Source organism: Crassostrea angulata, chromosome 5, assembly GCF_025612915.1.
Source record: "Crassostrea angulata isolate pt1a10 chromosome 5, ASM2561291v2, whole genome shotgun sequence".
NCBI classification, from domain to species: domain Eukaryota; kingdom Metazoa; phylum Mollusca; class Bivalvia; order Ostreida; family Ostreidae; genus Magallana; species Magallana angulata.
The window spans coordinates 55,729,052-55,753,310 of record NC_069115.1 but is presented as its reverse complement, the minus strand read 5'-3'; the positions used below and the strand labels follow the sequence as shown (position 1 = coordinate 55,753,310).

The 24,259-nt window shown below is 34.2% G+C and overlaps 3 protein-coding genes across 3 annotated transcripts; 1 reads left to right on the top strand and 2 right to left on the bottom strand.

Annotated features, from left to right (window-relative positions):
- Positions 1-685: 685 nt before the first annotated feature.
- Positions 686-11,379, bottom strand: LOC128182762 (acetyl-CoA acetyltransferase, mitochondrial-like). Its single transcript, XM_052851513.1, has 13 exons — positions 11,237-11,379; positions 10,174-10,227; positions 6,554-6,671; positions 6,137-6,232; positions 5,703-5,803; positions 5,473-5,565; positions 5,052-5,102; positions 4,444-4,597; positions 3,796-3,885; positions 3,226-3,339; positions 2,727-2,791; positions 2,159-2,316; positions 686-1,787 (listed from the first exon to the last, which is right to left on the bottom strand). The coding sequence occupies exons 1-13, from the start codon at positions 11,267-11,269 to the stop codon at positions 1,667-1,669; spliced, it is 1,248 nt and encodes a 415-aa protein (XP_052707473.1). The 5' UTR covers positions 11,270-11,379; the 3' UTR covers positions 686-1,666.
- Positions 11,380-11,547: 168 nt separating this feature from the next.
- LOC128182763 (uncharacterized) lies at positions 11,548-16,758 on the top strand. Its single transcript, XM_052851514.1, has 8 exons — positions 11,548-11,888; positions 12,008-12,055; positions 12,308-12,384; positions 12,839-12,893; positions 13,023-13,203; positions 14,034-14,140; positions 14,615-14,722; positions 16,073-16,758. Exons 1-8 carry the CDS (start codon positions 11,724-11,726, stop codon positions 16,109-16,111), a joined length of 780 nt encoding a protein of 259 aa, XP_052707474.1. The 5' UTR covers positions 11,548-11,723; the 3' UTR covers positions 16,112-16,758.
- Positions 16,759-17,602: 844 nt separating this feature from the next.
- Positions 17,603-23,333, bottom strand: LOC128185097 (uncharacterized). The gene is made up of 8 exons (XM_052854773.1): positions 22,894-23,333; positions 22,270-22,523; positions 21,599-21,745; positions 21,237-21,460; positions 20,668-20,850; positions 20,231-20,405; positions 19,768-19,913; positions 17,603-19,270 (listed from the first exon to the last, which is right to left on the bottom strand). Exons 1-8 carry the CDS (start codon positions 23,162-23,164, stop codon positions 18,964-18,966), a joined length of 1,707 nt encoding a protein of 568 aa, XP_052710733.1. The 5' UTR covers positions 23,165-23,333; the 3' UTR covers positions 17,603-18,963.
- Positions 23,334-24,259: the final 926 nt, after the last annotated feature.

The following is a 24,259-nucleotide window of genomic DNA, read 5'->3' as shown; positions in this document are numbered from 1 at the left end:
ACAAAAGCCCCTGCGGGATTCAAACTCCGGATGAACGGATCACAAGTCCGACACTTTATCCACTCACCTGTGGAGTAAGTTACATGTTTCTGTCCATAAAATCCTTTTAATTAAACGACACGTTTCAATCAGCGGTCAGCCATTTTGTGATGATGTGTTATTCCACCTTAATCACACATTATCAAATTAATGTGTGATATTTCCTCTTCAAATGTTGTACAAAGATAACATATTTTGCTGATGATGGCTGTTGGGTAGTTACCTTTGTACATCACATAGCAATAGCACAAATTTCTGTAAACATGAAACACGGGGCGATTCGTAATACCAGTACCCCAAATGACTGTTCATGTATGCTATTTTTAATACTTATTAATAAGTTAAATTCATTATAAAGCTGGAAATCTTTGTTCAGTCTGAAGTAGCCTTTTTTCAGTTATTTGTTTTCTTCACATTTTCTGGTGCATTACATTTATACTGACCAGTGCCTGTAGAAAGAAACTCATTCTAGAAGATATACCGCTATTATTCTAAATTACAATTACCGGTAATGCCCTTTCAAAATGTGCAAAACTTTAAACATCTTATTTTTTATAAAATATAATATGTTGAAAAAAGATCTAGATAGTTTTGTTAAAAGAACAAAACAAATGATAAAAATGTAAAATCTCATACAGAACACAAATTAAGTTAACATCATTTATTATCTGAGTTTTCAATGTGTTGTTAATCAGTAATGTGAAATATCAATAAAATCCACACATAAAACACACAAAAGTTACAAATCCAAGACAAATGCCATTTTTTCTGACTATTTTTGAGCCAATGGATCTGATTCAGACTCAGTTCATCTTAGAAACAATAACTCTTCACTACCATACAGAGTTAAAGTGCATCGTTATTGCTTTTTAACAGAACCTAAAAAATCTTAAGAAACAAAAAATATACTTGTTCCTACAGGAAAGCAATCTTTTATTTCGTTCAGGGTGGCAAAATTGCTAATATAATGAGTGGAGAAAGATCAGATTGGGGGTTCTCTGGACAGCCTAAATTACTCAAAGAATATTTTATGTTCAATGAGAATTAAAATGATGCATAAGAAGATTGATAATATTTTTGAAAATAGAATAATATTTAAGGTACAAGTAAACTCTAATTTCATGGTGCACAGAATAAATGATTTAAAACATCTCATATTTATACAGATACTGTACAGGGCAAAAAAGATGTACAGGTAACTCATGTACTACATATACCAGATTTACATAGCATTCCATTAATTTAGTAGCCCCACTTCTGATTTCTCACAGCATTACATTGGTACAACTACATGTAAACTTCATTGTACAAAACACAATTTTCTGAATATATTCATTATCAATTGGACTTTTATAAATAATACTGTTTACATGATTCAAGTTCCCACAAAAAAATTACGGTACCAGCAACCATAAAAGATAGTTGATTATAAAAACATCACACATTTTAGAACAATTTTGAGGTTATGATTTTCACTGTACACTTAGTCAGAGTAAACAGGTTCATCAAACGAATGAGGAACAGAGAGTTTGATATAATGTCTACTGTAATTTGTTGTTACTCGGTCGTGGAGATTCAAGCTGCTCTGGATATCACAGTCACTAGCACTGTCCTTCACCTTTGTCGATTACAGTCGCTCTATAAGGATGGCTGATGCCCCGCCCCCTCCGTTACAGATACCAGCCAATCCCTTCTGACCGGGCTTCAGATTGTGAACCATGTGACCTGTGATTCGAGCTCCCGACATTCTGAAATTCAAAATGTTATTTCTACTGATAACAACTCATCTTCAATGTTAATACATGTGTCCCCTTCATGTATGAAAATTGTCCTTAATAATTTATAATCTGCAAGAAAAAAGACTTAATCCATCTAATACAACAGTTAAAGAAAGCAGAATTTAACCCAACCAAAAGGTTAGCCATTTCAAACAGAAATTTAAAATTTTCCAATAATTTGTATGGTCATTTCTCACAGATTGATGTTTTCATTCAATGACAGACAATTCCAACAAAGTAATTTTATTACCAAATACAAAACTGATTTCTAAACAAAAGAGTTTAACCCATCTTATCGGAAAGTCATTAATATTCTTTCAGTTTCTAAGAGTTTTACTGACCCAATAGGATGGCCGATGCTGACAGCTCCTCCGTTGATGTTGACCTTGCTCATGTCAAGGTCGAGGTCTTTGACATTGGCCAGCACCACCACACTGAAGGCCTCGTTGATCTCCCACATATCTATGTCATCTTTTTTCACACCTGTATTCTCCAGCACCTGTACAATGTTTATCAAATTAATTTTCACATACACAAAATACTGTATAAAAGGTATTATATTTAACATGTACGATATTTGGCGGAAATTAGTTTTTGAACAAGTTGGTGTGGATTTGAATTAGCGTATTCCTGAATTAGACTATTCTTATACATATATGCATGGCATTTAGCGATATACTTGATTTTGCGGAAGCCACGTACATTCCGCCAAAAGCTTTAAATAGAATACACAGCCAAATGTAGTACATTTACAGTAAGTTTATACATGCATATATTACATACTAACTTCTTGTATGATTATAATGGCGCATTAATGATCACAGTGTTACACAAATCAATCTATACATAGTTTTATTTATTTATCTTCATCTTTATAGTAGTTGATAATTTCTGGGAGTTGTTAGGTACCTTTGGAATGGCTAGGGCTGGAGCGGTCGGGAAGTCTATTGGGTGTCTGGCTGCATCAGCAAACCCTGAAAAAGGTATACAGGCAATATCTACTGCCAAGTCACCAGATCCACACAAAATAGAATTTGAAAAACAGTAACATTTACTGTATTTGAAAATGTTCTACAGACTAAACTATGAAATGCCTTGGCCTAACAAAGGTTACCCTGTAAGATACAAACTATTTCACAGAATATATTTATTCGGTTTTATAGAGATTTTCAATATTCTTAATCAGGTTTCTATAAGCCAATGACGGACTAAACATATTTAGATTACCTACACTGGTGCATTTCATGCCCATTGAGTATCCTCTGGTTCTTATCAATGTAAAAATACCCATTCATCAATGAAAGTGTTTGATTAATAAACTTTAGAACATAAATAAACTAAATACCTTGAGGTGTATTCTACACTACTGAATCACCATAATTATTTTCTTGTGTTTATTCTTACTTACCGAGTATCCTTGCCAGAGGGGTAACCCCGAGCCTGTTAGCTGCAGTGGCTGTCATCAGCACCAGGGCACAGGCCCCGTCATTCAGTGTGCTGGCATTGGCCGCTGTCACAGTACCTACAGAAACCAATTATTTCTATATTATCAACAATTATAAGATGTGCACTTCAGTGCTTGTGAACATTCTGAAATGTTGTTGTTCTACACTCTTTCTCAATATACCCTACAACCACCAGCAGCATTTAAAATGATTCATTCAAGTTTTTGCTCCATTAATATTGGCAAGTTTAAAATAAGTTTGAGAAATCGGTTTAAATGGAAACATACACTTAGTTACATGGTACAGAGTTTTTCAGTAAACACAGCTTTCAGAACTGCAATTTTTTGTGCTGGCATATTTACTGTGGTTTTCTTATATACATGTACATCGATTCATGCAACATGCAAAATGAGTCATTAAACCTTGTACGCCAAATAAATTGTTTACTGCGTAAATGATATGACATGTTCAACAGAAAGCTTTCTCAATTTAGGAGTTCACACTGAATGCCTATTTCTGCCTTCTAAACCTACCTTCTTTCTGGAATACAGCTCTTAATGTTGCAAACTTTTCAAAGTTGACTTTCTTATATTCCTCATCATCAGTTACTATCTTTGGATCTCCTGAAAGAAAAGATAAGTACTACATAATCATACAGTATAATTATATATTAGATTGTAGGAGACTGCAGGTACCAGTACATGTTTAAACTTAAACTTAATTTCGAACATCACTGCATTTGCTTGTTTCCATTAATGTAAATGAAACACATTGAATTCACATTATCATAGCAAACATTCATAATTTTACCATTACGTGGTAAATCTGTAGTGAGTTTTTTTTTAAGTGTATATATAACCAACAAGACAATCATGAACATTTCTAACGATTTCCTTACGATTACTGAAAATCATTAATGCCAAGTTAAAGTAATATTGGTTACTGTGGTTTAATTCATTAATTTTCGTGGATATCAATTTTCGTGGATTTTCGAAAAACCACAGTTTCAAGGATACGTAATTTCGTGGCCAATGATCCTATCAATACAAAATGTTAGTTGAAATTGAACTTCAATGAACATTTAATTTCGTGGATCAACTTAACAACGAAATCCACGAAAATTGGTATTCAACGAATATTGATGAAACCACAGTATTTGATTGCCTTTTTCATAAGTTTACCTTTTTTCTGGGGTATTTCTACTGGTGTGATTTCTTTCTGGAATACGCCGTCCTGCGCGGCAGCCTGGCTCAATTTGTAGCTCCGTATAGCGTACTCGTCCTGCTCTTGTCTGGAGATTTTGTATTTAGAAGCAGTGTTCTCTGCACAATTACCCTGAAACACAGACATCAGGCGAAAAACTTCAGATAAATGGTGCTAAACAGCAAAGAATATGGTGGCATAAAAACATCCCTGAAAACAAGTGAATAACCAACAACACAAGGGCATTTCTATTACAGAACCATTTTTTATCATACTGTAAACGTTTTATATATTTGGCGTGTACCATATTTTGCGGAAATTACTTTTTGAACAAGTTGGCGTAGATTTGTATTAGCGTATTCTTGAATGTGACTACTCTTTTACATATATGCATGGCATTAGCGATGTACTTGATTTTGCGGAAGACACATTTCACCAAAAGCGCTAAATAGAATACACAGCCAAATGCAGTACGTTTACAGTAATTGCTGAAATTTATTACTGCCAAGTTAATGTGATATTTGTAATTTTTTCTGTCCCAAAACATTTCCTGATGAACAGAGACATAAAATTAACATGTACATACCATGTGACAGTGATCATAAGCATCAGTCAACCCATCAAACACTATCCCATCCTGTAACACAATCAATCTATCCATTACACCACATCATTCATTGACAAGGTGAATACTTAAACAAAATTCTCCTCTGATCAATTGCACAAATCATTGTGGAATCATTAAATTTCGTTGGGGACAATTTTCCTGGATTGTGGGTTTGTGCTTACGATATTTGTGGGAATGCAATTTTCTGGATGCGTCAGTTTTCCGTTTCAGTAAAAAAAAGATAACTCTAAATTTGTTTTCATTGAGAATGTAATTTGTGGGGGATGGCTACCCACAAAAAAGAGCTACACAAGAAAAATGAGCCACCTGAATTCTAATGATTCCACAGTAAATAGACAAAGACTACTCTATGTGAAATTACACATAATTTTTATATTACCTTGAGCTCCACTTTCCCATAGGGTGTGGCCCCTCTTGCCATGTAGTAGGGAACATTGGACATGCTCTCCATACCCCCTGCTACCATCACCTCCTGAAATTAAGGGTGAACGGTTAACAAACCAAGTTTTCTTTTCTTGTGAAGTCAGAAAGAAGAGAGAGAGAGAGAGAGAGAGAGAGAGAGAGAGAGAGAGAGAGAGAAAGAGAGAGAGAGAGAGAGAGAATACTAACTTGATGTCCACACATCAGATTCTGAGCTGCCAACATGACCGCCTTCATTCCGGAGGCACACACTTTATTAATGGCTGTGGTTGGGGTTGACAATGAAAGACCTTCAAATATAAAGTTTAGAAATCTTCCATAGTGATGTCAAATTTTGGGGGCAGACATTCTTCCCCTCCCCTACTGAATGATATAAATCGTAGCCTCTCTGAGCTCTTACTTGTTTATCCTTTATAAAAACTGTGTGCAAGGTTATAAACTGTGTGCAAGGTGCTTTTTTAATTTAATTTGTAAACTGTGTGCGAGGTGCTTTTTTCAGAATTCCCCAGTTAAAACTATCAGTAAATACATGGTGCTTGTTTTTCCATTAAAATTGTGTGGAAGGTGCTTGTTTTTCCATCATTACAGTGTGTAAGATGCTTGCTCTCCATTTTGGTACTTACCAGCCCCCAGGGTAGCCTGTCTGCAGGGAGCCTGTCCCTCCATGGCTTGACAGACATTTCCCATGTACACCTCATTAACATCATCTCCCTGGATACCTTTAGAACAAAATGTTCAGCAACATTATCTCCATTGCTATAATGTTGCAGTTATACACAAAGTATGCATATTATAAATTAAATCCTCAATTACTGGATCAAATTTTGCCAAATACCTCACAAGCTAAATAAACATGTACCGGTACATGAAATCAACTGGTAGAGCTTTTCTCTGCGCCAGTCACCTTTTATTAATTTCTTAAGTTTACCTTATATACCCATAGTTTACAGACCCCTTTAAGCTCTACCAGTCAATTCTTTTGGAATGAGACCAGGATTCCCGGGCCACTCCACTTTCCGGTGATGTGGGAGTTAAAGTACCTGCTCTCTTCACTGCTTCCTTTATGGCTATAGATCCCAGCTGAGGGGCCTTCAACGCTGCCAGAGAACTCTGAAAGGAGCCTATAGGTGTCCTCACTGCACTGACGATGACCACATCCTGTAAGTTAGAGACGATTCACATCTACCACATTCACACAGATCAAAAATACTGTAGATTACAGGGATATAGACAATAATTACTGTAGATTCCTTATTTTGTGTCGAATTGCAAATAGTATCACGAACATCACACTTTTGTTATTATTTCACATATATACTGTCAGAAAAAGGAAACTGAAGCAATTAAGATTTTCAAATCTGCAATGGGTTAATTCTTTTTGAATTTCATATGGGTATCAATCCTTGAAGTTTAATTAGTAATGTACAGGAAAAAAAATGAACTTGTATGGGATGCATCTTTTAATCACAATGAACCACAATGAACTTCATTAAGGTGATAAATATTCTCCAATAGGAATAAAATTTTATAATCATTTTTCTCTATATATTTCTATGTAGAAATTTACCCTCCATTGTTGCTCCAACCTACCCTCAGGTAACATGATTTGAACAAACTGAAATCATCACTATCTGGGGATGCTTTGTGGCTCCACCCTACCTCTGGGGATCATAATTTGAATTAAGTTAACTTGAATCATCACTATCTGGGGATGCTTCCAAACAAGTTACAGCATTCTTGACCCATTTATTTTGGAGAAGGAAGATTTTTAAAGATTTTTCTTCATACAATGTATATAATTCTAGGTAAAAATTTGACCCTCCATTGTAGCCCAACCCTACCCCTGGAGATCTTGATAAGAACCAACATAAATCTACACTACCTAATGATGCTTACACACAATAACAGCATTTCTTATAATCCATTTGATTTTTGAGAAAAATTCTTTTAAAGATTTTTCATCCTACCCCCCCCCCCCCCTTTATAAATAATGACCCCAATACTATAAATATCGATGATAAGATCCCTTCATACATATCATTATGTCATCATCAAGACATGTCCTCCAATATCCCTTTAAAAACTTTTTTTTCTTTTAAATTGGTGACAAATTCTATCTGTTAAATTCTTCTCCTAAAATGAGATCTATCAATGGCAGAATTCATCTATTCACCTTCACTCTCTTCGTATGGAGCTAACAAAGTTTGAACATCATTGTGAAACTGGACTTTATTCATTGATAACTTTTACTGTTTTACATTTATCTTGTTTTAATTATCAAGTGCTCATTGGGGCATAGCTGGATGATAGCTCTATGTTTTAATAAAAATTCTACAGTTCCCCAGCTGTCAATGAACCTACTGGAGTTTCGGATTACTTCATTAAAACCTTTTGTATAGACTTTCTTCTTGTTATATCAACGACTCTCATTCAAATGTCCACATTTTTTTTAATGAAGTCCAAGCTATAATTTTCCATTTGTACTGTACTCTTTGACAATCCATAATAAAACGATCGGTCGTCTTTTATAAACGATTACCAGTAAACCCAATTAAAAAGTCTTCTTTATGAGCTCCCATTTCTATAAATAATGATGATATGAGACCTCTATATACTATAACATTTTCTCTACACATGCTTGCTATTTATATCCAGCACCTCTATAGGGCCCCTTTTATACCTCTATACAGACCCCAATACTATAAATATCGATGATATATGTCCGTGTACAGATCCCAATAGTCAGCACCTCTATAGTTACTGTGTTACACCTCTATTCGGGCCCCAATAGTTACGTCATCAAGACACAGTCCTCTATAAAGGTAAACATGCAGCAAATATAAACATTTAAGCTGAATTTTCTAAGATACTGATCTGTTTTCATCGACTTTATATTTAAAAAGGTTGGTGGAATATTTATATTTACATAGAGGTGCTATCACAATTTTTTGGTTGAAATATTCCATCATATCATAGAAAGTAGATATAGTCAAACTTCATTATCTCGAACTAGATGGGACTGTTTAAAAGCTTCGAGATATCTTAGTACTCGAGAAATCAAGGGTAAAATACATAAAAAATAAGTGGTTGAGACTTACAAATCACTTCGACATATCCATTGTTATTGAGATATCAATGTTCAAGATATCAAAGTTCAACTGTATTTTTTCTTATACTGAAGAAACACATTTTTATTCAAAATCTCTAACATTCATAAATTAAACAAGCTACTGTACCTGTAGTGAAGATCGTGATTTACTTGCACAATAAATGATTATACAGGGCAACATTTTATCAGAATTCACTTTAAAAGTGTTATACTTACCTGGGTAATAATGACATTTGTGGAATTGTCATGCTATGATATTTGCAGAATTCAATAGTACCACAATTTTGCGAAAACATTACATGCGAATATGTAATGTGCTGGCACATATAGAAATGATAAAACTCCAATGTCAGTCCTACTTACAAAATAATTTAAAAAAAACAAGAACACTGCTAAAATTAGATCAAGCTCAATTTCGACTCTAGACCAATCAGTCTTAGAACAAAAATTGTATATCTCATGGTCTCCTGACGTTAGGAAAAATAATTTTATCAGAAAGATTGAAGTTACAAGCAAAATCGTCATAAAATCATGTTTGGTAGCAGAATAATATGAAGTACATGTAGTAATACAGTTTATATTTATCTAATGGTATTAGAATGGCAACTTTGAATTTGCCAGCACTGTGAATGCAAATAAATACATTGTTATTTACCTGTAATTTGTATACTGTATAAGCACATGCATACATTTGTTAGGTTAAAATTTCTTTGTTTTTTTTTTTCATACCAAAGAAAATTTCATTGGGATTTAAATTTTGAATATGCATTACAATCTCCAAAATGTTGTTAAAATAATTTATCACATTCATAATACGTACACAACGAACAATAACTCTGTGTGTGTGCCAGTATCTCTTGGGGAGCGATGATTTTAAGCGTTCAGTTAAAAAAACCTTAATAGGTATTTTAGGTAACTCTGCAGGTATGATAAGTCACTTTCAGCGATCGATTGAGTAAAAATTCTTGCAATCAAACTGACGTCACAATAAGCAGCATTACGTCATATTTTTAAAAAAGGTGTCATTTTTTACTTTATCTCTTGTCCAAATTATGAAAACTACAGGCGTCAAATGCCACTAGATACTCTTTTAAATGAATATATCTTCAATTACTCTTTTATTCATTGATGACGTCACAAGCATGTTTATTAGTTAAGAACAATGTTGGGAGACAAATCATCAGATGCAATGTAAACAATGCCGAAATAAGACTTATTTAATACAGATACCCCAGATTCAAATGAGTGTCAGTTAGGATATAATCAGGATAATGCAGGCATGGATATTTTGTTTCATCAGCAAGTATTATAAGGTAAGCAGATATACATTTATTTGGCTTGACCATGCAGCCTTTTTTCTGTCAGAGTGTACAAAAAAGTGTAACTTTTACACTACCCAAAATACTATGCAAGAAGAATTTTGCAAAATTTCATCAAAAGCATACAATTGTACGACCTAAACTGTGCAGCTATGTGGGTAAAAGACAGTGCTGCTTGTAATAGTTAAATCTAGATCTCTATTTTATACTGATGATGAAGAAAGATACTCACATGAAGACCACTAACTTTGCTGAAATGCCTACAGAAGCGACCCAACTTCTTTATCTGGAACAGAAAAAAATTTTATCTTGTAAAAGTTTACTCGAAGTTTGCAGCCATTGACAAAGAGTGGCATCAATTTCGTTTAGGGTAAAAATAATCCAGGGTTTTGTTTTCAAACAACACTACCAGCTAGAACATTTATTTAGAAGAAAAAATGGCTGGAACTTGGTTTACAAGTAGTCTTATTAAAATTAGAAATTCGATTCACTCCCTGGTTTTTGATGCGTCATGTGGAAGCGTTGTATCAAAAACCATGCAGGGAGTGGATAGAAGTTTTAATTCTAATTATTTAGACATAAATGTACATGTAGGATGCAATAACATCATTATAAGGGTATGACCTTGACCGATACATTCAAGTCTTCAGAGTACAATTGTAAACCTGCAGAATTTCAAGTGATCATTTACTAGATTCTTGTTCCCCTCAACATTTTATTAAGCGTAATTGCTCCAAGTACACACTTTTAAACTGTGAGTCAGTTTGTTATTTTCTACACACAAAAAAAAAAAATGATTTTCACAAAAATGCAAAAAACAGGATATTAGACTTGGTTTTGTGTTATCTGCTTATGGAATCAGATGAGCTTACATGATAACTTTTCCAAAATCAAGTGAAACTCATTGTGAAATCTGCTTGAAAGACTAACAGGCAGGCCTACGGTCTACATTAATAATGCACAAATCGCTTTGAAAAGGTCATTGCAAAGTGTATGCCACTGACTGGATAGATTTTTACATTGAGACCTTGAGACAATCAATCTATACAATGGGAGTCCTTGATAGATACGTCCCTGGTATGTTCATTTAAATATTCAATGCATTCAACAACAACTCAGTCTAAACAAAGGACACTGATTGGTGCAGACAAACACACCTCCAAACCGTTAACATGGTTAATTGGTGTTTTTATGTCATTACAGAAACGAATCGAAAATGTATTATATAGAGAGAAAACCACGTATTACAATATAGAGTTGCAAAATATGAGTTATATAGCAAACAAATTGCATACTTGAGAATTTTTCCAAAGTCCTCTGAAACTCATCGTGAGGTGGTCCTGCTTTCACTTTAGCAAACAAATTAGCCTCTACGAAACACTCGGAACTACTCGGATGTCTCGCGCACTGGAGCGTAGCGGAATCAGCCGAGGATTGCCGATTGTCTACGAAAGCAAAGGTCAAAGTAAAAAAAAAATGCCAGCCAGACAACATATTATATTTTGTCTGTAAATTCTTAGATGATTCAATATAATTCCGAAACAAATGTACGTTTTAATGGTTGGCTAAATATATATTGGTTGGAATGGATAAAGATTTTTTTTTGGAGGAATTATTTTACGTTCAAATTGACTTGCCTCTAAATACCCACCAGTCAACAATATTTACAGTTAAATGATGTCATCGCTTTATAAAGCTAATTTGGCGTTACTAGTCATATAAAGCTAATTTGACACTGTTTGTTGAATTATACCTAAGATCTCTATAAAATCAAAAGTAAAAATGGACAACCAACCCCAGGCTCCTTCAGAGACATCGGAGGAAGGCAAAGTGAAAGTAGAAGCTTCAGCATCAGAAAATCAGGTTGTGTACAAACTAAGGGATATATCAAAAGGAATGGTTGAGGCGTGGAAATCTAGGTTTCCGGAGTCTTACAAAAATGTTCAAGTAAGTTAATGGAAAGAAATGTGCATATGACATCGTTACAGATTAATTAACTGGATCTACTAAATACGATATATACAATTTCAGTGTTGAAGATGTAATAAAGTTATGATCATATGTAGGTATCCAAAGGAGATATATTTGAGAGTGCACCTGCTGCTGATGCTTTAGTGAGTTTTGTTTTGTTTTTTTTCTGTTTTGAATATAATACAATTATACATGCATGCACATTGATGACTATATAAGGTGAATTTTTTTTAATTCTTGAAAATTAATTGTCAATGCTGCAAAAAAAAAAAAAAAAAATAACAAATCATTGAAACATATTGATTTTATATGTAGTTCAATGTTACATAGAAGAGCTTTTGTAATTTTATACATGTAATGTTTTACTTTTATTTTTCGTTTTAAACACAATTAAGGTCTCTCCTGCTAACAGCTTTGGTTTTATGGATGGAGGGATAGACATGGCATATTCCACACATTTTGGCTGGCAAATGTAAGTTATAATTTACTTAATGAAGATTTTGAGATTTACCTGTATACATGTATAATATATATATATATCTTTCTTATCACCATATGCATGGTTACAAAATTAAAATCCCAATGAAAAAAAACTCAAATCTAGATATATACATATAAAAATTAAGCTTTCTTAATGAAAATATAAATTATTTACATCATGAAAACCTAATTCCTCCTGAGGATACAAAAAAAAAACTTTTTATAAAGTTAGTGATTTGGTCCATATCTACCAAGTAGGCCTCTCTTTGGTTTAGATAAGTTTATTATCTTCAACATGAAGATTTTCTACACATTTTATTAAAGCTAATGCATAGGAGAAGACTCTGGTAATTGTTTGATTAATTTGATTTACCATGTAATACTGTGTGATAGCTCGATCATATCACGTTTTGTTGGATTTTTATATTTTAATTAACTGAATATAGGCAGGAACGGTTACAAAAAGTAATTCGAGAAGAACACGATGGAGAAATTTTGGTTGTGAGTTTTTGTTTTAATTGAAATCAATTAGTATACTGTATAATGAAGAATCTTTTTGAAATGATTATTGGTAATTGTGTAGAAATCTGAAATTAGCATTTAGATGTCCAGTGTACATTTGGGTCATAGGGTCAAGCAGTGATTATTCCTGCCTATGATGAGCAGAAACCCCCATCAGAAGCAGACTTAAAGGGATTCAATGAGGGTGTCCCTATCAAGTACCTGATTTCTGCCCCCACCATGAGGGTACCCCAAGGTGTGGAGGACACAGTCAATGCTTATCTGGCATTTAGAGCAGTGATACTTGCAGGTACACACTCTTCTAATAATTTAGTCTCTCTCTCTCATTCTCTCTCTCTCTCTCTCTCTCTCTCTCTCTCTCCAGGTCTGTAGCTTGGTCAAAAAATTTGGATGGACAAACTTTGAGCTACAATTTTTCCATAGTAAAATACTGCAATTTACAGCAAACACTTGCGGTAGTTTTGGACTGATTAACCTTATTTACATTCAACTTCTGTGGAAAAAAATACACCCCAGTATATAGAACCACTAAATTCCTTTTGCAGTTCACTACTGATTTTGTCTCTTTACTTGCTTCAGACTTTCTTCAAAACATGCTAACCAACCTTGAAAAATGAAGTATTTTTTAAAAGATCGAAAGATCATCAGAGACAAGTAAAGTGTAGATATCTGTAGTAAAATGTCTGAGGAAAATTTTGAAATCAAATATTTATCTACAGAATATGTCAGAAATAAGATTACCTGGTAATTAAACCAAAACTAGTGTGCGCCGTTAATTGCAGTTTTTTTTACTATGGGAGGCACTGTTCCAGGTCATCCATCTGAACTTTTTTCAAACCGGGAGCCACAGACCTGCAGCTATTGTAGTACCAGTAAATTGATTCCTTAATTAACTCGAGTACTCAATTCCATGATTTCGCTGTTTTGCATCAAATTGCAAGAATATAACATCGCAACCACAATTTTTTTGTTATAATTTTGTATAGCTCAAAACTCTTTGAAAAATAAAAGCAATATTTGAAAATTGGGAGGACTGCTTCTCACGATTTTATGCGGGGATTAATTCCTTGCGTTTAATAAGGAATTAACAGTATAATGATACAATGGCTACCCTTTCAGTACATAAACACAATGCCAGGAACCCCGGTGATCAGATCCGCAGCGTGCTGTGTCCGGGCCTAGGAACTGACGTCGGGATGATGGATCATGATCAGTGTGCGAACCAAGTAAGAACATCTACCAGTTTATAATTCAAATTTAATTACAACAGAAAATTTGAAGCAGAGCTTTTAATTAATGATATTGCAGAAATTAATTCAAAAGCTTTTATTTGCTGCCCAAGTTATGAGGAACATGTAAGAAATTAATCGAAAAACAACCTGAGCATGAATTAAGTTCACACTGTCACAGATTATGCTTTTTAAACAGAGAAGATATATTTAAGAAATTTATATTGAGTCAAAAAAATTTACATTGTATTTTTATAAATGTTAATAAATTGATTGTTTAATTTTCATATCATCAAGCTGAAAAGTACACTAGTTATACTGTGTGAACCAGTTTACTGATGAATTATCAAAATTTGTTGATTCTTTGAATGATGTTACAATGTAGGCCAAGGGTGCAAGTTATTGTACCTTGATATTATTTTGATGAAAATTTTGGGGAAAAAATTCATGTCATGTCTTTTCGTAAAACAGATGTGTTTGGCCTATGAGACACATGAATTGAAACTCCCGGAACATCAGTTCCGGATCCATCCAGACAGCCTGTATTCAATGCATATGGATCGAAACCAGATGATAGTGGTAATACATAGTGGTTAATACACGAGGGTGTCAACAGGGAGGAGGTCAAGGAATGCAATAAAGGGGGAGATAACTCTTTCATAGGAAAGTAACAAATAAATCATAGATCTAGAGTAAGGAAGGGTGTACAGATATTTTCAGGAGGTATAATTATTACTCATGACAATAGGAATAATAAGAGGGAGGAGAGAAGCATCTTTAAAGTGGAAGGTACATGTAGGTTGGTGGTAAATGAGCAATGGAACAAAAAAGGAAGAAAGAGGCAGAGATCACAACCCTGAGGCGTGTTCAGCAGAGTGGGCGCTGGCATTCGCTCAGTAAAGGACTATGTGCGGTTTTATGCATTTTTTGCCCCCAAAATCAAAGTTTTAGAAAGAGCTTTAAAAATAAGGTAAAAGATAGTTAAAATCATTTTGGAAATAAAGGTGTAAAAGTTTATTACCACAGTGACGTCATAATGTAGTAATGACGTAATGAAGATTTCATTATTTTGATACATTGATGTTTTGTAGCAAAATATGGGTGTTTTCCGATGGTTTTTCGACTGGGAAACATCTAGCGCAGCCTTGCTCAAGAACCATTTTTTAGTAAAATATGTATAACTATCTGAAGAAAAACATATGTCAAAATCGCACTTGAGCAGACCTGCACTCTATACTTCCGAATGCAAAATATAGAGCAAAAATGAGAATATCTTCATTTGTTTGCAAATTTGCGGGAATTAGGTAATTTAGGTGACGTCATAGGTAAACGGCGAGTGAGCAATGATGACTAAAATCAAGTTATATGCATCCTCTATACAATGATTTGTGAAGATTTGATTTTTATACGATACTATTTAAAAATTGGTTGAAATCGGGGGCAGATATTTGACCATACTGCACATAGTCCTTTCCCTATACCTTTAACACAAATGGAGAGAAATCGCAAGCACCTGCTCTGCTGATCATGCCTCAGATATATACAGCATTCAAGAAAAATGTAGACCTTGATACTGACATGGAAATTGTCTAGTCAAAGGTTCGTTCATAAAGATCAAGGTTATGTTGATTTTAGATCGTAATTATAAGACTGTACAACATAAAGACTTACTGGTACATTGTATGTGTACCTGCAGTGTCAAGGTCATGATATGAAGGAAAAAAAGGTCTATACCATACAACAACAGATGATCTTTGAAATATTTGCTAGATAAATACTTAATACCTGGACTTGATCATCACTTATAGGCCATCTGAACAATTAAAATCAAAGTTAATTTATATCAAACACATATTGTAGTAGGAAATGAGATCCACTTTTTCAATTAAAAATTTGATTTGATTTAAAGTATTTTTGTTTGATTAATAGGAACGAAGAAAGCCGGATAGGGCAATAGTACTTGGTTGAAGCAGCAAGTCTTCCAATCAGACATTTAAGGAATAGTGAAAGACCAATCTGCAATTCAACTGAAGTCTTAGCTTTTTAGTATGTCTAAAAATGAATATCAAATTCTTAAAATGAAAAATTACCATGTCATTTGATGATTTTAAAAAAAAAATTTACACTAAATCTTTTGATATATACAGTGATTCCTGCTTTGTCTCTTGATGTTTAGTAATTCATGTTATTGTTTTTTATTACTTGATATACATAAGTAAATGCTTTGTTACTTCATATACAAAGTCCACATAATGTGGGTTTGATTACTGTGTACAGGGTTATTTTTGCCCCCGGTTATTTTAGTCTTTTCCATTTGCAAACGGTTTTGTCCGTCTGATAAGTGAGATAATTTGTCCATTGGAATTCGCCCACTCCTAAATTTGCCCATAGACAACAAGGGCAAAAGGGGCAAAAATTAAAAAGGGGCCAGATATTTCAGTATCCTTCTGATATAAATGAAATGTGTAATCTGTATATATGCATGTATTACATACATTGTATATATTATTATGTGTATCTTTGCTTGCTACCTTTAATCCTATATATAAAAATTTACCAATGAATTAATTATCAGACAGTCCTTTTGTTTTTAATCATTAAAATCCATCAATCTACTTAGTTATTTTTATTTATTTTTTTTCACAACTTTGTTTACCATGTGTAAATTTCCACAATTACTTTCTTAATGAATCAGGATAAATTTTAATCACAATTGTTTCGCTGGAAACAAGTCTAAAAAACTAAGTACTACACGGATATTTAGTTCAGTTGTACAGTACTGATCAAACCCAACCTAACACCATTAAGCAGATCCCAACTGAACCTTGGGGTTAATTTGGGTCTGTTTTTTGAAAATTTGCGTCCACTCGGGGTTTACTCAAGTTTTGATTTTGCTTTACACACTGAAGTGTGCAGCAGACCCATTTTTTTTTTATCTTACTATCTAACTGCATGTAATTCCTGCCCCTTGTATATTCCAAATATACATGTGGTGTCTGCTTTCATGGGTATACCTATATACCTCTGATGGAAGTTAACTCTCTGTGTCAACTCTGGGTTTACTTTGGGTTTACTCTGAGTCTACTCTAGTAAACCCAGAGTAAATCCCAAAAGTAAACCCAGGGTTCAGTTAGGGTTTACTGTGTTAGGTTGGGTCTGATAATAATAAGATCATTCTTTTACGCGAGTACTCAATTCCGCGATTCAACGGTTTTGCATCAGATCATGAGAATATAAAATCACGAACACCAAATTTTTATCATAGTTTCTTATAGTTTACAACTGTCCAAAAAAAAGCAAGATTTTAAAATCTGCGAGATGTGCTTTAATTAGGAATTTATGGTATTAAACATAGACTTGGTATGGTCAGAACAATTAACCATTGATCATGAGGCCACCCAGGTCCTTTTTACTTAAAAACTAAAAATTCTAATCAAAATGAAAACCACTGTAAATAGATTATTTCACAACTGATTTATTTAAGTTTAAAGTACCAGAGTACATGTATTGCAATAAAATGTGGCCAAAATGGCCAAAAGAAATTGGTCTTTCATGTACACAAACAAACTGATCAAAGAGACATTGAATGCCTGCCTACACATAAAATTCATTCATTGACAAAATTTATAAATTTTAACATTTAAAAGTAAAAACACACTACCGGTATATATCACTATCACAAGTCACACATGTCTAAATGAAACACTCAAATATTAAATCTAACAGTACTTTTGTTACAAATAAACATCGGAGTTCAATTTCATTACTGCGTGGCTCATGACTTAACAAATTGATGGAAAAGGTTTCTTATACATAATTTCTTAAACATCCAGAGAAAATGAATGTACCAAAAAAGTGCAGGTGGCTGTTTTCTAGTTAGCCAATGCAGACAAAGGATGACTTCTGAGATAACCAATATACAGACATTGCATGACTTTGCAGACTGTCAGTAAAACAGTTATACACATTCTATTACTGGTACTTCATCTATTGTGCTTTACAAAAAAATTTGATGTATTACATACATGTCTTTAAATGTATAACATGTCCTTATAATTGCTGATACAATTTGATTTTAAGATTTTTTGGCACCCTTACAAATGTGTTGAAATTAATGAAACCAACTACCAGTATATTCATTTAGCAATATTAAAACATGCAATTTGAAAGTATTGTACATTTCTCAAGGATTCAAAGAGAACGAGATTTATCTGGCATAGCTATACAACTAGTAATTTGTACAAGTCAAACCTTATTGAGCTTTTGCTTATAAATTCTGTAAACTAAATATATGCACATAAAAATAAGTAAACTATTCTAATAATACAGTTATACAATTACACTATAAAAATACCACATACTGTGCACATAAAATTTTTGGTACTTTTGAAATAACATCAACACATGTATAAAAAACAACTAGGCATGTAAATATTAAAATTATAATATTTTATTTACATGTATAAATAATCAAATTAAGATCCTGATATGCAGGTAGATTATGACAAAGACTTTGAACATCAACATCAAAATAGGTGTAATAGAATCTATCTTGTTAACAGTAAATACTAATACATGTACATAAGTAGACAAGACAAAAGTTTACCTCAGAAGGTTGTATAAACCTTAGTCACACTTTCTAATATCATAGTTTCTATAAGAAATAAATAATATCACATCTATAACAAAACGCGTCAACAAATGTAAAAAGTGCTCAGTCAGTGTAAAGTTAAAAAAAACAACAACTAGTAATATATAATGCATAAATAATCACAGCAAATGAAGATAATTAATTATTGCACCATGAAATCAAATTCATTTTACTGTCCTTGACTGGACTTGAATTTTTCAAACACCTTGTCTACCCCCTGTGTCCTCACTTGCTCCTCCGTCATTTTGATCTGTTCCTCAAACGACTGCGTCTCAGCCGACAGCAGTCCGAACAGTTTATCCAGCTTGGTCAGATCCGGCTGGGAGCTATGGAACACGCACTGCATGACGTCAATGTTGCTGGCCTTGAACTCCGTCACCATCTGTCCTTTGGAGTGCTGGTTTTGGAGGAAGGACACAAAGACCAGCCTGGCTGGGTACACCTCCTCACAGTATTTGGTGTATAGCTCCTTGAATCTGTCAACATTAATGTTACTGATGTGAGACTCGCTGAGGGGTACACTGTACAAATACGTATACTTATTTATTTTCACCCGAGTTATTTTCGCCCTTCTTCACTTGCAAACGTTTTGGCCCTGACTTGAATTCGCCCAGACATAGGTTTGTTTAAAGAGAGATAATTTAAGGCATTTGAATTCGCCCGTTGACAAGGAGGGCGAAAGGGGCGAAAATAAAAACGGAGGCGAATATTTCCCTGTATTCAGTACTGGTATGTACAAAGATAATGGTAAATTTGTAAAGTTGTAATGAAATAGTTTGTTATTGTTAATGAAGCATGCAAAACTTATTTACTCATTTTAGTTCCAAATAATAAGTTTTTAAGCATACGAGCTTAAACAATCAGACAACTGAGAGGAAGTATGGGACTGACAGGAAATCTTGGCCCCTTTGGTTCTACTAGCAGGAACAAGAGAGTTTTTTATAACATTTGTGACAGGTAAGGTTTAGCTTACCTGAAGTTCTGAAAGTTGGTATTCTCCTCCTCGTCTGTGACCATGATGAGAGTCTTAAGGACCTCCTTCCGTTCATAGTAAGGATACAAGCTGGCTGCATTAGCAGTGCATCCACTGGCTGGAGTATTTAAAGCCAGCTCTAGCACCTGACATGAAAAATTAATTACATTTAATATAATTTTTAATTTAAAGAGAGAAAAAAAACCCTTTTCATTTTTCAGAAAATGTATTAAACTAGCATTATAAGCTTATGGAGGTAATGCAAGAATAATGAAGCCACATCTTTAGCTTACCTGTATACAGGTAATTAATGCAAAGATAAGAAGTTCATTTCTCACTTCTAACACATATTATTTTTTTACTTTGTATAATCATAAATATTACTTTGATCATCCACTCCATTTTCTAAATGTTTGAACAAATTTACAGAAACTTAGTGGCAAGATCTGTGTTAAATTTGTACCTCCTCTACACTGGTTGGAACTTTATCTGGTTCTCTGTGTGTACCGTTGAAGAATGAAAGTTTAGCTGAGGTAATGGCCGTCAAAATCCCAGCGATGATGGTACTGGTTTTCACAGCAACAGACATGGATGATGAAGCATCTCCCATCACAAAAACAGGAGACTCCAAGGGAAGCCTTCAAAAAGAACAGACCATTCATTAGAGTTCTTTTTGTACATGGAGAAGATTAAATGTTTCGTTTCTTAGGCACGTACCACAGCATCAGGTGAAAAGTTGGCCCAATGATTAATTCATTGCCACATTGTGAAGGGGAAAAACTCAATTTCAAAATTTGAAAAAATGAGTTGTTCCCCTTTGCAAAATTTGCAATAATTATATTAGAAATAATTACTTTCTTGGTCTTTAGTACTGGTACAGCTAAACTTATTAGTACTCACTTGATCTGCTTCAGCCTGTACTCTGCAATCTTCAATAGATCATGATAGAACTTGGCATTCAGAGATTTGAAGACCATAAGCCGCTCCAGAAGCTTGCCAATGGGTAAGGTCACTGGGTCTGCTTTCTCCAGCCTCCTCTGTACAGCGTCATCCACTTCCGGGCAGGCCAGCTCCTCATACCACCTACAAAGTACAAATCAATTAGGTCATACAGATTGTCAAATTCTGACCTCCATTTGAAAATTATCTTTTCATTGAAAATTTTTCATTGAACTATCATTAAAGCCAGATTTATACATAATATGTAAAATTATTAGTGCGTTAATAATTATTGGTGATTTTCTTCAAGTCATCATAAAATACCAAATTTTGCAGAACACAAAACTACTTATCAATTTCAAATATGAAATATCAAGCATATCAAATATGTCTCTATAATTGATCCATGATAGAATAGCTTGCAGGCCTGGTAAAGTTTATTGAAGAGTTTTATCCTGGTATCAAACAAATTTTGAACATTTTGGATAGCTATAAAGGAGAGGTATCCAGCAATCAAGCATCACATTTACCATAAAACAGTGTCCAGTTTATCCTCCCGATCTGCTATGCGACCTTTGGAGACATTTGTCAGTTTGTCCTTGTGAGGTTTCACTGTTAGATACGGAATATTGAGGCCCTCCAATAGCTCGTTCACATTCTCAGCATTCATTGACACCATACGACCCACAGTGGTGTCAGCGGGGGCGGACTGTCCATAGCAGTAGGGCAGGAACCAGTCCAGGGAGGGGAAATCCTGTGACAGTAGATTAAGGCCACTTTATCATGACGAATAAACGTGTGCTTTATTCAAAAATGAAAAGTCTCTCATACAAATTTAAACTTCATGATCAAGTATACTACGTGTATTACAGATAGTATATAGAAATCCTACCTTTTGTGGGTGAAAATGGCAGATATCGGCAAGTTTCTTCCAGGGTTCTTTAGGAAAATGGATAGCATAGAACTCCAGTTCCTTTGCCGTGAAATGTTGCACCCATCTCCTGATATGTTTACAGACCGCACCACTGGCAGAGCCATACTGTAAAATGACGTAAATAAATAACAACAAAAGCCTTAATATATTACATTCACAATAAAGCTATTTATCAAAGGTTCATCATAACAATGTGCTCGATCAGTCTGTTGTACCGGTTTCTTAAATATTTCTTTTTTATAAATTCTTGACTGTATTATAACTAACCTTATGCATTCTTTAGATTAAATACAATAGACTAACTTTATTCTCAACAGTTTGTTAAAGAATTAGCACGAACAGACTGCGTTCATTGCAACTACATTTCATGTAGATAAACTTGAAGAATTTACTTAAAGACTGACAGTTAGAAATGTTAGTTTGCTAGCTACTAACAGGTTATCGTTAATAAGCAGAAATTTTGCCTGTGGACAAAAGTTGGTTTAAAGAATGTTAATGCAGTAATGATTATCTTTGAAGAAAGAATCAAAGGTACTCTCTATTTGCCAATCATAAAGCGATCTACAGGTATAACCAGATTACACTTTTGATGCATATAACAATGTAAGCTAAGAGATAGTGATTCTTACCGGTGATTTCATCTTATTGAGGTTGTCAATGTCTGATTTCAGCTTTCCCATGGTTGTTGATTTGACTTTGTTTTTGGACACCTGCAGCATTTTCATCTTTTTTTCCAGCACCCTTGCCTGTCGCCCTGCATCCAGAAGCTGTAGAGCTTTCAGAACCTCGTTCAAACCAAAATTATCACGGTTTCCAAGGAAGGATTCTGCCAATTTGAAATCTTTACGTGCCCAAGCAGCAGCTAAAGCTCGAATTCGAGCATCTGAAATCAAAACAGAACTATATATGTAAATGACTGTTTCCTTACAATACTTATTTAAAAAAATAAAGCTATACATTGAAATCGTTTCATCAGCGGTGGGACTTACTCTAATTTATTATTTATGTCCCCGATTTCATTGAGTGGTGTAATAGTTTTAATAAAATATGTATATTATAAATGCGTCTTTGCTTTTAATTTTATTTTGATTTTAAAATGTTTGCTTTAATAAACTGAACATAACTATAACTATAACTATAGCTAGATGTGCCGTAATTAAGTTATAATGCCCGTACAACATGTAATTTACTATCGTGAACTGGCAGTTCTGTTAACCCAATCCACGCTACCGTATAAAGTGATTCCTACTTACTTTGTGCCACGTCCACCCCGTTTTCCTGCAGCACGGCCATGGTGGCGGCGTACCTCTCCCTGTTCTCGTTCTGTCCGTTGTAGTGCTGCTCCACTGTCACATTCCCGGTAAAATAGTCCTGGGGGTTAGTCTCCAAATTAATATCCGTTTTCTCTGTGTCGACTGTAACTTGCGCTGGGCTCCTGTTTTGAGATCGCCCCCTTCCACCTCTTCGGCCCCCACGACCACGACCACGCCCCCTTCCTCGTCCTCTCAATCCCCCTCGTGGCATTCTAACAAATAATTCCTGACTCGGCAAAATTCGTCTGTGGCCTAAAGATTCTACTTTAGGTGTCTTGCATTCGACGTCTTGCTTCTTTCTGGCAAAAGTAGGGTTTGCACAACCCTTTTATTTACAATTAGCCAAAAGGTATGTCACAACGAGCTAGCAACATCATGTAAACTTCCGGTTCGGCTAATAACAACAAAGTAACCATTCCGCTTAAAAGCACGTCATGTTTTTAAAATACTCAGAATGGGATAGAAAATGCATTAAAATAATCTTTATTTCATTGAAATATCAATAAAACTAAAACAAATAAATCAAAGTTATTGTTATTTTTTTTAGAAATAAGTAGGAATTAAAAACACCATTTTTATCCGCAATTTCACCCAATTTCGTCATGTATTTAGAAACAGCCAGAAAATTACACATTGCTAAAAATATCTCGTAGAATTGACATTGCACCAGTATTTCAGTAAAGTTATATTCACCAACCCCCTCCCCCTCCAAACAATTAAAAAAAATTTCTGAAATCCCCACCAACTGGACGAAAAAGTATGCAGATATCATGTACTGCTAAAGCAATTGAATAATCGGAATTTAATTTGAGCATAATCATTTATATTGGTTTTTGAAATATTTTGATTGAAGATTGTGTTGAGGATTAGACTAGCACCATTTTAAAAAGGAGCTTGGACTTTGGGAAGTTGTGCATTGAACCCCCCCCCCCCTTCTCTGGGACATGAATTTTTTTGAAAAAGTTTAATTAATGCCTATTTAAAGGCAATTTTCCCCATTTATAATGGAGAGACTGGAGTTATCTCAAATAAATGCTTTTGTCATTGCTTATTTAAAGAATTTTGTTCTTATATGAAAAAAAAACCTATCGATTTTTTATAAGGAATAAGGAATCATTCTTTGAGTATTAGGAGGTGATAATTTCGGTCGGGGCGTGATCAAATCCAATAAAGCCCGAAATTATCACCTCATAATATTTAAAGAATGAATCCTTATTACTTATATTTATATAATTTTTAGCCATTGTACGATTAACTTGATATTTAAATAAAAATAAGCAAACCCCGCTGGCGCCTCAATTTGGCG

Excerpts from the sequence above, each read along its gene's own strand:
- LOC128182763 (XM_052851514.1), top strand. The coding sequence starts at position 11,724 with ATGGACAACCAACCCCAGGCTCCTTCAGAGACATCGGAGGAAGGCAAA. Across the intron at positions 12,056-12,307 it reads CACCTGCTGCTGATGCTTTA|GTCTCTCCTGCTAACAGCTT; the intron begins GTGAGTTTTGTT and ends AACACAATTAAG. Across the intron at positions 14,141-14,614 it reads ATGATCAGTGTGCGAACCAA|ATGTGTTTGGCCTATGAGAC; the intron begins GTAAGAACATCT and ends TTCGTAAAACAG.
- LOC128182762 (XM_052851513.1), bottom strand. The coding sequence starts at position 11,269 with ATGAGTTTCAGAGGACTTTGGAAAAATTCTCAA. Across the intron at positions 5,804-6,136 it reads ACAGGCTACCCTGGGGGCTG|GTCTTTCATTGTCAACCCCA; the intron begins GTAAGTACCAAA and ends TTATATTTGAAG. Across the intron at positions 4,598-5,051 it reads CTTATGATCACTGTCACATG|GGTAATTGTGCAGAGAACAC; the intron begins GTATGTACATGT and ends TCTGTGTTTCAG.
- LOC128185097 (XM_052854773.1), bottom strand. The coding sequence starts at position 23,164 with ATGCCACGAGGGGGATTGAGAGGACGAGGAAGGGGGCGTGGTCGTGGT. Across the intron at positions 19,914-20,230 it reads TTCCAACCAGTGTAGAGGAG|GTGCTAGAGCTGGCTTTAAA; the intron begins GTACAAATTTAA and ends TTTTCATGTCAG. Across the intron at positions 19,271-19,767 it reads ACCAACTTTCAGAACTTCAG|ATTCAAGGAGCTATACACCA; the intron begins GTAAGCTAAACC and ends TAATGTTGACAG.